This window comes from Struthio camelus, chromosome 15 (assembly GCF_040807025.1).
Source record: "Struthio camelus isolate bStrCam1 chromosome 15, bStrCam1.hap1, whole genome shotgun sequence".
Classification (NCBI taxonomy): Eukaryota; Metazoa; Chordata; class Aves; order Struthioniformes; family Struthionidae; genus Struthio; species Struthio camelus.
The window spans coordinates 4340630-4354222 of record NC_090956.1 but is presented as its reverse complement, the minus strand read 5'-3'; the positions used below and the strand labels follow the sequence as shown (position 1 = coordinate 4354222).

The following is a 13593-nucleotide window of genomic DNA, read 5'->3' as shown; positions in this document are numbered from 1 at the left end:
GTTTAGTGTCCCCTGAGCAACACCAAGAGAAGGATGTCTGAAACAATCGGGAGATGGGAAACGGCATGGGAGGAGAGAGTATCGGAGACAGGGCTGGAGGAGGACTGGTCGCGCTCCCCGGCGCTGGGCGCTGTCGGCGGGCAGGCAGGAAAGTGTACCGCTGGGACCAGGGAGGCTGCAGAGCAGGGGAGCAGCTGTTTGTTACGGGAAAACAAATTCCTGAGAGAAAAGCTCCTCTCCTTGGAGAAGTCACGGAAAAACCAAGAGCTAGAGTGCTCCGGAGAGGCCGGCCAGATCCCACCAGACACAGCAACCTAGGACCTAGGCACAGGTCCTGGGCGAGGCATGAAAGACGTCTGAGCCAGAAAGCGTGCTGTGCTGGGGGAAGGATCGCCAGAGGCTGAGGACAGGGTGGGTCCTGGGAGGCCTCCCCGAATCCTTCAGCTTTGGCCAGCTGCGGGATCAACAGGCGCTGGGTACTGTGGCAGCCGCAGGAGCAAACCTGCATTTTCTTTTCTAGTGAAGTTTCTGGGTGTAAAACGACTGTTATTCCTCTGGGTATGAGAAGCAGCAGTGGTGAAGTCCCCACCCCTGCTTCCTCTCTCAGAATCAATTAACGGGGATAGATTCACCCCAGCAAACCCCCGGCACCCTTCCCCAGGAAGACTCTGCTGCGCGGAGGTACCCCGGGAGGGCGAGCAGCGCTCCCCTTCCCCTCCGCCCTTCCGCCAGGGCCAACAGCTTGCAACGCAGAGCGGTTGCGTGAGGAGGGTAAAGCACAACCGACACCTTTTTTTGCCCGGGTGTTCGGGCCCGCTCTGGCAGATAAGCGCAGGGGTTTCCTTTCATTTCTCCCCCGCGCCGGAGCGCGAGGCGCGTGTTTCTCGTCAAGGGCGACAACAACGCGGCGCTCGGGCGCTGGAGTAACTTTTGTTGTCGCCAAGCCGGAGCGGGCCCTGCTCGCCCCGCGGCCTGAGGCCTGAAACCGCAGGGGCGACCCAGACTCTCAGGCCGGGCCCGGGCTCGAGCAGGGCAGGCCCAGCCGCGTCCCCCCACCACGGGGGCCGCGCCCCCGCCGCCCGGCGGGTGGGAGCCCGGCGCGGCGGCGGCGGCCGGGGCTGCGGCCCACCCGGCGCGGCAGCCGCAGCCCCCGCTCCCGCCCGCCGCTGCCACCGCCGCCGCCGTCCTCATGGCGGCGCCGCGGGGCACGCCGGGACTTGTAGTCGCGCTCCTCCCACGCCGGGCCCGTTGCCTGTGGGGCGGGCCGGGGGCCGGGGGCAAGGGGAGAGCTGGCGGCCGCGGGGTTCCTCTGCCTGCCCGCAGCCGCGTCCGGGCGGAGGGGGGGACCGCACTGCCTTGGCCGCCCCTTTGCTTGCCGAGGGGACTACACGTCCCGTCGTCCCCCGCGCGGCGGCGGCGGCGCGGGGCGTTGTGGGGGTTGTAGTCCGCGAGCGCGGGGCGCCCCCGCCCGCGGAGCGGTTCCGGCGCGGCTCGGCGCACTACATTTCCCGTCGGGCGGCGGGGCCAGCCCGGGCCCCTTTGGCGGAGACATTTGCGAGTCGAGTGTCTCCAAGATGGCGGCTTGGGGAAGGAGGCGCGCTGGCCCCGGCAGCACCACCAGCAGCGGCGGCGGCCGGGAGAGGTGAGCCGGGGCGGAGGCCGCGGGAGGTGGGAGCCGGGGCTCCGCGGGCGGGGAGGGAGCGGCGGGGAAGGCGGCCCCGCGGGGCTCCCCGCGACCCCCGGGCAAGGGCGGGGGCGCCCCGCTGAGGGGCGAACGGCGGCGGCGGTGCCGCCGCTGCTGAGGGAGGCCGGAGGGAGGACGGCGGGGCCGGGGCCTCCCGCGGCGGGCGGGACGGCGAAGGCGAAGGGGAAGGTCAACCCTTCCCGCGCGGGGATGCGGCGCTCGGGGCCGGCGTGGAGGAGGGCAGCCCCGGGGAGGCTCCTCGCGCGGCTATTTTTACCGGCCGCCCGGGCAGCGGCCAGTCGGCCAGGGTGACCTCCCTCCTGCTGTGGGGCTGCCGGAGCCGGGCCGGGCCGGGCCGCTCCGCGGGGGGCGTCTGGGTGCCTCGCTCTCCCTCTGCCTCTGTCGGGACGCGGGAGGAGCTGGGACGCGCTGGAGCTGCCTGCGGGGTAGCTGTGGAAGTTGGGGGAGCCTAAGTTTCAAAGGCAGGAGAAAGAGAGAGAAAAATCTCGTTGAGCTGCTTTAGAATCCGTGTGCACAGTTCTCTACCGACTTAAAATCAGCAGTTAAAGCTTGTATTTCATACGCTGCTATTTTCCCTGTTTTGCCCTGGGGCTGACTAATGTAACCAGAAGCTTCTGAAAGCGGCTGCGTTTTTATGGAGAACAGAAGTTTCCTTTTATTCTGCTGCTTTACCTAGAGAGTCTGTTTTCCCTGTGACTCTTTACTGTGGGTTTTGTTTCACCTTGCTCCCATGCTGTATTTCAAGAGTATTATTTTTTGATGGTACTGAAGCTATGCAGCCAAGGAGAGTCGCAAGCAGTACTTAAAATCCTAGTGCCAATGCGAAATGCAGGAATGCTGTCTGTGTTCAGGGAATTTAGAAGTAATTGAATTGGAAGAGCTGATGGAATTACCGCATCAGCATAGTTTATATAAACAACTAAGAATACCAGGGAGCTCGGTGGCATAGTGGTAAAGCTGTCTGCAGCCAGTGCTGACGCCTGCCCCAGAACTATACACATGAAGAGCTTTCATCTGGCAGACCTTGCCTCCCAATGGAAGTGAAGAAAAAACGTGAAGAGTACTGTACTTCAGTGAAAATTATCCTGCCAGGATGAAAATTCGTGCAGATTTAAAAATGAATTTTTACTGTGTAACTTAATCTGTGAACTATACAATAATCTGAAGTAATTGAAAGTATTTTAGCTATGATTATTCTTCATCTTATGATCAAAAATACTTATTCATAAACATGAGTTACCTACTTCACTGACCTTCAGTGTATATTAGCTTTCCTTTTACAGTGAGAAGTATGTAGCTGTATGTAAGTAAGGACAGACGTCCTTACAAGACAATAGCTGATCTGTGACTATGATACACCATTGACCAGTGCCTTATGATCCTATCAGAAGATGCTTGTTCTGTTAGGTGTCATGCCATACGAACCTAGCACGAGATCATACTTTTAATGAGTGTCAGGTGATGTCACTCAGGTAGTACTTGTTCCTTGCAGTTGCGAAGCTGGAAATGCACGTGACTGGGCCTCTGTCTCTCTTGATCAGTGTCTAATCCTAAATCATACCAACCAATCTCGTTTGGCTGCTGGCAATGCAAGTTGTGTAAAAAGCAAGGCTGACAGAGCTGATGTCATCAAATGACGACATATGCTTTTTATATAGCAAATACAGTTTTCTTACGCTGAATAGGATTTTTGTCCAAAGACACATTCCTTCAAACTGAATATACTAATCCAGCTTTTTCATAAATGAGCTGCTTCAAGGTATTTTTGTATTTGTCCGCCAGCTAGTCTAAAAAGATCTCTGTTGCGAGGTAGCGTCAGGGGACTTGGTAGTGAATAAAATACTGTCTGCTGTTAGGCTAGACTAGCTTTCATTTAAAAAAAAAAAAAAATCCAGCAACTATATCTGTGGAGGCTGCATCCTTTTGTAAGTGACTTTATTGATAAAAGGGATTCTGTAATTGATTGAAAAGTACTTTTCTGACTAGGAATAAATGTAAAAATATTAATTTCAAATACTATTGGCCATGAATTTTAATTTACTCTCTGGTGGTGAAATAATAAGGTTAAAAAGAACAACCCAAAGCACTGAAAAGAACCCACTAAGTACTTATTTTTTCTTCATTCTGGATAGACTCTTTAATGGAGACTGTCTAAAGGGAATTGTTAATCTCTAAAGCAAAACAACTTTTTATACAGAACAGACACTGAATTGTACTTGGAGTTGATGCGTAAAACTCAGCACGATGACCGTCAGAACACAAAACAGAATGCCACTTGTTCCCTGAGGAGATGTTCTAACAAACTCCAGAAAGAACAGCTTTAATGTCATCACCACTAACTTACATTGGCTTCTCTGCACCCTTAAAGATCTCTCCTTTCACTACCAGTACTGCTCAGATTTCAGGTAATCTGTTTGCTTAGAGCAATGATTGACCTGTTTCCATTGGGCTGGCTAATCATTAGTTGACTTAAAATTGACGCGCCTCTTTGCTCTGGTGGCTGGTGTATTTTTGTTATGGCCTGGTTGCGTTTTCCTTGGTAGATGTTGTCTTCGTTTGCCAAGACTGTTTGAAGATCTCACCTATGTTCTCCAGTTCTTCTCCATTTGTATTGAAGATGCACCTTTTGGTTGGAGATCCTGCTTTATTTTTTCCTCCACTTTAATGTGTGCATTGACAGATTTTAGAGAATGGCCTCTCAAGCCATAGGCTTGATATTAGTGGCCAATGGCCTGAGACCGGGAGAGAATGGAGAGGTTTGACAGAAATGATTGTGCAGACGTTTTGGCTTGGACCTGCAGCACTTCCTGTACACCATATCCTGGAGCTCTCTTGAGTAGAAAAATACATTCTTGTCAAATAAGACTTTGAGGTGGAGTATTTCCACTGGAAATTAAAGCCAGACCACAACTCATTTTTCACGCTGAAATTAAATGACGTTTTGAGGAGGATTTATGTGGGAGAGAGAAGCTTAGTCTGTTACGGTGTTTGAATTCATCTTGCCCAGACTTTCCTGACTTATTCAGGCTTAGCTGAGATGCTAATAATGACTCCAAACACTGTGTGCTTTGACCATCTGTAATGTGCCTCTTCTGGAATCATTCACGTAACCAGCCTCGAGTCCCTCGTTGTATTGCTACACTGGATTTTGTGTGCTGCTGCACGTGACAGACTTCTGGAGTCACAGGCATTAGCTATCACACTACTGCAAGACTCTCCTTTCTCCTTTTTTTTTTTTCTTTCTTTTGTACAGATCAAATAGGTCTGTCTTCATTTATAGTTCAGATGAATGTCTGTTTGGTGCTGTGAGCACTGCTGTTGTCCAGAAATATTCTTTAAAAAGATAATAACAAGACCTACATGTTAAGGGAGAGGGCTTAAAAAACCCTTTTTTGCTTAGAACTAGACCAGTGCTTGATGCCTCTGCGCAGGTTGAGATTCTTTCTAATTGTGATTCTGGGCACTTTGCAGAGTTCAGATAGTTAGAGGACTTGAAATCCTTGCCATCTGGCAGATTGAGGAGCACCGTTAGGCCGAAGGCAACGCACTCATGAGGCTCAGTTGTTTTCCCCTCCAAGTGGACAGTGGTAGGAAGATGCTGGGATTTATTCCAGGATGTTGTCATATGCCCTGTTTTCAGCAGTCTGTTCCTCCGTTTCTCCCTTTGCAGTTGGCACCTGGCAAGACTTATGGTCTCTTCACATTGAGTGGCACTGTGCTGCTTATTGTCCCCCCTCAGAAGGGCATTTCTTTCTTCATCCATAAAGATTATCCAGTTGAAACTTACATTTAACCAGACAGGCTGGTGTTTTCAAGAGGCAGCGAGGAGACTCCCTCCAAGGTGGAGGCACAGAAACAGAGCTGCTTAGAGGTTTGTAAGTGGGGAAACTGCTGAAGTTTCCTTTGTTCAGCCAGCTGCAGTATCCCTCTCTTGGTGCTCTCTGATATTCCCATGTTTGGAAGATATTCCACATGTAACTTGAAACTTGCCCTATGGCTAGGACAGATGCTTCTGTCCCCTCGGCTGGTAGTAGCTCTGTTAACAACTGATTCCTTACTTATGTAAAATTTTGGTAATGCCAAGATTATTAGTGGTTTTTAAATGATTTTTGTCTTGATTTTTATATATGCTTATATAAAAATAGTTGAGAGTACTGCCACATTTCACCACATATGTATGCTGCTGGCACCAGGAATGAATGAGGCATTCAAAAAGCTCTCAATAATGGGATGCATGAAGCTGCAGTAGAATAAACTATTGGGATGGAAGCTCCAGAACTCTTCTTGTAGAACAGTTGTACAACTTTTTTTTTTTTTTAGCGGGTATTTTTGGGGGGAGGGAGGTGTTAATATCGCCCTCTGCTGCCACAAAAAGAGGGCTGGTCTTGGAAAATCCTTTGACTGAGTAGCGTTAATGCCTGCTTTTTGTAGATTCTGGGCTGCCTAGTAGATAGCAGCTGGACTTCTGAATGTGTGGCAATGTTTTATGACTTCTGGAACTAGATTATCTCTGACACAGGTTATTTACTGTGCTTTTAAGTGAAATGGAGTTTATGTAAAATTAGCAGCACTTCACAAGTGGGGGATGCCAGCTTAGATTTGGTTTGCATAGTTCTGCTTTTTTATTTGCTGTTGCTGGGAAAGCGGGGGAGGGACGGGACGGGACAACAAGTTCCAAAAGGCAAACTCCGTAGCCTGCAGGGTTAGAGCAAATCCAGTTGCTTTGATTGGGTTTGTTCATGTGCAACCATTGTTCAATTGAAAGGTTGTGTCAGGAGAGGTTGTGTCTGTGAGTTTTCATAGTTGAAGTCCTCAGTCCTGCTCTGCATCCTGAGAAGGTCTAAAATCTTCTGAAGCCTGTTTGCAGTCTACGCATCTCAGCTGCATCTCCTTCTGGGTTGTCTTAGAACAACTCTCTTTTCAGCTTCCCTTCCTCCAGGAGCAGCCATTTCTTGGGTGGAAATTATACGTGGTAAACTCCACTCCTCTGTTACAGAGCAGAGGCTTTCTCTCATATCAGTCCTGCTTGCGTTACTGACTCTTCATGTGTCCTGTTGTTTGAGTAGCTAATTTTTCATTCCTTGGCCTTTGTTTTTGGGACTGTCCGTTTTGCCAGCTGTAACTCGAGCACTCACTCTGACAGAGATTTAATCCCTAATAAGGGACTTAGTCTGAAGAAACAGCACAGTTTGGGGGCTAGGCTTTATCAGGGAAGAAGCTTTTGTGTATTTAGTTCACAGTGATTTTTAAATGGAAAACATTCTAAGTTATGCTTGTTTTGGCTCGGAAGGATTGTGCTTTGACTTCATTTTTACGAAGCCCCAGAGCCTGGCAGAGCCCAAGACTCCAGGAGAGATGGATACTGGTCAACGTCTGGAGGCGTCCCATGTAATGTCGTTACCTCACTTGAGTTCCTAGTGTGAGACACCAAGCCCACCAAGGCTCTTCTCCAGGCAGGGAGAAATGGATTTGTTCCCTCCTTATTTTCCCACTGACCAAAGAGGGGTCCTAGGGTGACTAGGCTGTCATACTGTTCCTAAGCCTCAGTTGAGTCCTTGGTTATGTCAGTTGAATTTGGTTTCTAATTCTCTGTTTTGCAGACCCACACTGCATGGCCCTAGGTGTTACAGAAAGCTAAATGCTGTTGAATCCTTCTCTCAACCTGAAAAATACTACTTTAGAGGAAATAATAATTTTTAACTGGAGGATTGTGTTAAGCTGGATGCTGACCCAGTGCTGAAAATGCCTTTCAGCAATAGTTTTTCACTGAAGTCATTATGGCTCAGTAAGTGGTTTCACATAGTCGTTGGTGTAGTTTTACAGAGCTACCTTAAGTCTCAGTGTGTCTTCTGAAATGAAACTGGAATTCTTGATTTGGCTGAGGCTGCATTTGGTCTGGTCATCCCTGGCAGAAACCATTACCAGCTGTCTCCTTAACATACTAGTGCAACAGCTGGTTAACTCATTCTGTATGTAACACTTAGTTGTGTTAAAGAAATACAGTGCTCTATTAAATTTTTATGCAAGTTCTGTCCTTTCAAATTTTCCTTTAAATATTTGCCAATTCACTATTGAACACCAGAGCCCATCACATCCTGTGCTGAAAGGGTTAATCGTGTACAGGATGCATCCTTCAGTTGGAGAGGTTGCTTTAAAAAAATCAAGGTGAAGAATCTTATTCGATTTTTCCAAACGTTTGACAAGACGATGGCCTTAAACCAGCCCCTGGCATGCACAGTGTTCAGGTGGATTTTTATTTCACGTTCTACTTGTGAACAGGCCACAGGGAAAATGTACTGCAGTGAACCCAATAACTAGCTTGTAAGTGGAGTTTTCCTTGTAGGTTTATATAAATACCAGCCAGAAACTGCTTATTATTCTGCCTTGAGAGAGATTGGTGCATCTTAATTCCTGCTGTTTGATATGTTTGCCACTATTCCCAAAAGCAGCTACGTTTGGCACCGGCTTGTAATTTAACAATATTCTTGATTACAGATGGCCACTGCATGATACCCTTTACAGCGTGAATGAAGGTGCACATTAAGGGTAATGTCTGGTAACCCAGCACTCATGAACGTGTATTTTCTTTCCCTTATTTTCCAGTGCATGCACACAAGTACCATTGTACTAATGGAGCAAGAAGTGCTAGTTTCATTCTTCGTTTTAGCAGTCTCTTGCCTCCCAGTATCAGGAGGGTCTAAATGCTGTTGGGGTGAGGTGGTTTTGTCTGCTGCGATTAGGTCAAATATGTGTGCAATTTGCTCTCCTTCTGCTAGAGGAATCTGCCAGATATTTTTATCCTTGGGAAGCCACGTGTTCAGTTTTGCTTTGTTTAAGCACAAGTATGTCAGAAATAGCTATATCTCCTGTTTAGGAGGATGTATTTTGCTGTGTTCTAATGGATAGTTTTTACCCTTTCTCAGTGCAGGTAAGCAGTCATAATCCTTTTTACTAGCTGTAACAGCCTGTTACAACAAGGTGATGCTTGCTGTGTATGAAGAGGTTGTAGGGAAGCTGGCAATTGATGTAATTTTAGGTAGCTGAAAGCCCATACTCAAATGGGGGGTGTAGAAGTCTATTGTGAATCCCCTGTCAGCAGGGAGCCTGCTTCAGGGTAAAGCAAACATGTCTGTCTTTGTTGCTAAAACCTATTTTGGTTAAGAGCTTTCCTTTCTTGCTTGCCTGCTATTTCAGTAAGAGGGAGTGAACCCTTCTGTAACGAATTCAGAGTGCTCCGCTACCTTTCTCATCTTCACTTCCAGCAATGTCTCCTTGCCGTCCTCATAGGCTGGGTTTAACATGGCAGACTAAATAGCAAGCTGCATAGGGGGCAAAGAGGTGGTTATTGTGGAGAGAAAGCAAAGGTGTTTGAAGGTGCTCGCTCTCAAATGTCCAATGCAACTTGCCCTCTCAATGAATGAGCTGTTAGTCCTATTTTTTATAAAAACTCCTTGAGTCTCTGTAGTTCGTTCATTCATTCATTCATCCATCCAATGTGGTCACTGAGGTGTGACGTTTACAGTATCTCTAGAGCAGCTGCTTGGGTATGTGTGAGGAACCATTTTAGGAGAACTGAACTGATCACAAGATCCTGTTTTCTCAAAATGTTCTTGGTTCCTCCAAGCTACGAAAACTTAACAAAAGATAAGTTGCTTCATTTTAGGATGACTGTTTTTATATAAAAAGCATAACTAGCTGATGTGAAATGAATCTGGGTTTGTAAAAGCTGCTTGTTGTTAAGCAGAGGCTGAGTGACCTTGAGAGGCTGCCCTGACTTCAGTCATTTTTCCTTCATGCTCTTATAACTGGGTTGATGGAAAGTCTGTCCTTAAACTCTGTAGTTTTAATGCTGTGTTTCCTGTTAACAGGGTCACCTTGTCCTCCACGGACTGTTACATCGTGCATGAGATCTACAACGGAGAGAATGCTCAGGACCAGTTTGAGTATGAGCTGGAGCAGGCCCTGGAAGCACAGTACAAATACATAGTGATAGAGCCCACTCGCATTGGTGATGAGACGGCCCGCTGGATCACTGTCGGGAACTGCCTGCACAAGACGGCTGTGTTAGCGGGCACCACCTGTCTCTTCACCCCTTTGGCACTTCCAGTAGATTATTCCCACTACATCTCGCTGCCCGCTGGTGTGCTGAGCATGGCTTGCTGCACCCTTTATGGTATCTCCTGGCAATTTGATCCTTGCTGCAAGTACCAAGTAGAGTATGATGCCTATAAACTTTCCCGCCTGCCCCTGCATACGCTCACCTCCTCCACTCCAGTGGTGCTGGTGAGGAAGGACGACCTGCACAGAAAGAGACTGCATAACACGATAGCACTCGCTGCCCTGGTGTACTGTGTAAAGAAGATCTATGAACTCTACGCTGTATGACTTCAGCAGGGAAGAGAGAAACCCACAAAGACAAGTGTATTAAGACTCCCACAGTAACATTTTGTTTTTCCTCTTTGAGAAGCAGTGGAGACTGGGAAGGAGTTGGTTTAATAGAGCTGTTATTTTTAAAATAACACATCACAGGTGCACCAAGGTTTTTCAGTTCTTCATTACACTTAAAATGTGGATGTGCGATGACTTGAGAGAGCTGTATGTTAGGCCACGGGAGTCTAATCCAGCAGCGGGATGTCGGCGAAAGAAAGCAAGCTATATAAAGAAAGGGTGGGAGGGGTGAGAGCTTTTTTCTTTTTTTGGGAAACATTTAAGTATATTGTTTAATTGTATTACACAGAACCAGCCAGAAGTTATCATTGACCATTAAAGGATGAGAATTTCAAATACTTTTGCATTTTCTTTACTGTTAACATAGTTCCTTTTTATAGTGTGTTTCCAAGAGACAGAGGTGCCGGTCTCCGCTATGAGAACCTGCGTGGTGATAGTTATGTACTTGTGCCTACACACAGACCTGATGCTCCTCTTGGGCACGGCTGCCAAGTGCAGCAGACATGTTACTTCGCAGCTATCTGTTGAAGGGATGGCTGCAGAGCGGTGCTTTTCCTCTTGCTTGACTAGCTGTGTTTTTGGAACAGGAATACTAGTTACCCTAGTGTTTGTGTATCTTTTAGTAACTTCTTAAGCATTGATCCTTGGGGCTAACGGTGTCCAAATCCTGTGCTGTCCTGCCACCTCCAACTGTTACTTCTCTGCACAATGGAAATAACACTGTATTTCCAGCTACAGTCAAACACGTTCTGCTCAACTGTACAAGCGCTCCACCGAGATGTGCTGTACCATGTGCAGCAAGGACTCAGAGGTGCGAGTCCAGCTTATCTTCGTGCTTTGTTACTGGAGCTGGCGCTTGGACAGCTGTGCCCTGAATCTGCAATTCCGTGGGTCTTGCTTGGAAGGCTAACTGCTGGAGCTGCTCCAGGATGCTCCAGGAGGCATCCTCGTGTCTGCATGATTGTATCTTGTAGCTGTGTGTAATCCGAAACGTTACAATTCGATCTTGTGCAGGAATTCATCTTTTAGCTCAAAATTGTCAAAATCTTGTTCTTTGAAGAGAAACTATTTACTGTTTTACAAGATCTACCAGTTACTTTTTGACGATTACTCTCTATCGTCTCTCCATACCAGATGGAAAATAAGCGGTGTGCCTTTAGAAGGGCAGTTTGGCATAGCTTCAAGTGTCTGATCTGAATACAAGAGCAAAGGCCTGTAATACAAACTGCCTGCATACAGGTGTACTGTTTGCTTAAATGGTGGTTGCAATCTGACCTCCACAGCTGAAGCCCTGATCTTGGAAGGGAGTCTCATGAGGTCAGAAACCAAATTCAGTTCTATCTTTATCTTTTCAAATTGCAACAGCAGGCAGTAAGAGCTCCCTCTCCTCCCAGTTGCAGCAGGGCTCTCTGGCTGAAGGCCGCAACTTGCATTTTTCTGCTGATGAAGCTTTTATATTAGGAGCACATACATCCCAGTTGTGCGCATACTGGGCAAATGGTGTTTGCTAGGGAATTCTGAACAAGTGCTTTTACCACCTTTACATGCACTTCTGCCTCTGAGCAGGCTGGAGGGAGTTCCTGTGACATCAAGACTTTGTTAGGTGGGAATGGCCCTGTTTAGAGCCCTTGCCTTTTTTGCTGGTGCAGTGGCTAAGTTACCTTCCTCCAAGGTTAAAAGAAGCCAGATCCAGAGAGGCTTTATTTATAGCAACAACGTACAGTTGTCTCGACAGAGTGGAGGGGAAGAAATGCAACCACTTCATCTTTCTGCAGTCAGCCCAGGGCTTCTGGAGAGAGAGCTTCTCAAGCCCTGATGCTGCTCGTTTCTAAAGTCCTATCTTGTGGATGAACTTAAACTAGTGGCAGATCTGCCTTAGCTAATGTGTGTTTTATTGCTGCAGAAGACCCTAAAACATTCTCATCCTAGCTGTGCAGGAGTCATTCCTCTGTACGTTTTTTCAATTTTTTTTTTTATTTAGTCAGTGCAGAAGAACTGTCAGGTCTACTAGCTCCTTCACCAAACCTCTGTGGTCCTGGCATTTAATTGGGTTAAGTTTTCCATTGCGCAGCATGGTCAGTATGATAGGAAAGACTTGCCCTTGGTTGGCTGCCCAAGCGCATGGCTTACATCAAGGGCTCTGGAGTTAAAAATGAGCATGAGCTGCTGTAGGCACTTATTGCAGGAGGAAAGATGAACAGGCAGCGTAGCTGTCGCATCACGTAGGTCTGTTTAAAAATACAACTTTCACTCCATTTTGAGGTAGAGGTGATGTGTGTGTGGGGGGGTCATTTTCTAAGAAACAGTAGTGAGTGACAATCTAGCTAATATGATTGGTAACATCCTGGCTATTGAGAGGTCAGTGCTGTAATGATGCAAACATGACATGGGAGAACGAGGGGGAGAGAGAGAAACGTCCTAATGATTTGGGGTTTCACTGCATCACATGGGGATGGCTGCTGCGTGCAAGGCTTTGGGGGGGTCATTTACTGGCTTCCCCTGCTGGTGGCTGTTGGGTTAAAGCGGCCTGGGACGAGCCTCCTTTGCAAGAGCCTTGCACACATTCGCACTCGGAGATGCAGTGTCACACCCCTCTCATCACAGAGGGGGGGGGGCATTACTTTCAAAGGGGAATGTGTGCGATCTCAGGCTCTCTGGTTTGGAGCTCTAGTTCAAACTAACTCCCCTACGTGTAATTCTTTTTCCTCAGGCCTGATGAGTTACACCCCTCAGCACCCTGGATGGTAATTCCAGAAGTGCAAAGTGGCCACTTGGTCCTTCCTGAGCAGCCATGATTTGAAACATCGGAAGACGGAGCCGTTGGCCGAGGCTGGCAGGAAGTACTGTATTTCACCCAAAAAAATCAAGGACTGGGCGTGTGAAAGGAAAAACACAGCTAACAAATGCAGAAACTCTCCTTGAAGAGAGGAGAGAAGGTAATGCTTTGTATTCATATCTTAACAGGAAGAAAAAAAAAAATCCCAGCCTTCAGCACATATAGCTGAAAGCTTCTACTAGCTGTAATTTCAACTCTAGGCCTTTCTATAGCAAAACTACAGCCTCAGCCATAGTGCTAATGGCAGCGTATGTCTTATCTGAGCAGAACTAGGCTCATTAAACATGTCCTGGCAACCACTTGGGCTGAGATTCCTAGAGATTAGAGATTCGGCAGTGGTCAGGAAAAGGCTTTTTGAGGGAGAAAATCCTTATAACCCTGCACACCTGCAACAGACTTTCTTCAGTGTGATTAATCCTGTGTGAAGCCACACTGTCTCTCGTAAACTAACAGATCATATAAAGGGTGCTGGGATGAAGTATGTATGTTCTGCAAATATCGCTGGTAGAAAGCACCTTGCAGGAAGGTTAAAAAAAAAACAAACAAAAAAACCACACTCCTGCTTTCCCTTTCCTCTCACATTAACTGCTGCAAGAGGGTAAAT

The 13593-nt window shown here is 47.6% G+C and overlaps 1 protein-coding gene across 2 annotated transcripts; it reads left to right on the top strand.

Annotated features, from left to right (window-relative positions):
* The first annotated feature begins 1279 nt into the window (after positions 1-1279).
* On the top strand, positions 1280-13504 carry TMEM11 (transmembrane protein 11). Of its 2 annotated transcripts, XR_011134613.1 has the most exons (3): positions 1533-1642; positions 9574-10381; positions 12864-13504. XR_011134613.1 is itself a non-coding variant. In XM_068907777.1 (2 exons), the coding sequence occupies exons 1-2, from the start codon at positions 1575-1577 to the stop codon at positions 10088-10090; spliced, it is 585 nt and encodes a 194-aa protein (XP_068763878.1). In that variant the 5' UTR covers positions 1280-1574; the 3' UTR covers positions 10091-10490. The 2 variants fall into 2 exon arrangements, 1 of the variants encoding a protein (XP_068763878.1); XM_068907777.1 differs by lacking the exon at positions 12864-13504 and having other exon boundaries at positions 1280-1642; positions 9574-10490.
* Positions 13505-13593: the final 89 nt, after the last annotated feature.

Excerpts from the sequence above, each read along its gene's own strand:
- TMEM11 (XM_068907777.1), top strand. The coding sequence starts at position 1,575 with ATGGCGGCTTGGGGAAGGAGGCGCGCTGGCCCCGGCAGCACCACCAGC. Across the intron at positions 1,643-9,573 it reads AGCGGCGGCGGCCGGGAGAG|GGTCACCTTGTCCTCCACGG; the intron begins GTGAGCCGGGGC and ends TCCTGTTAACAG.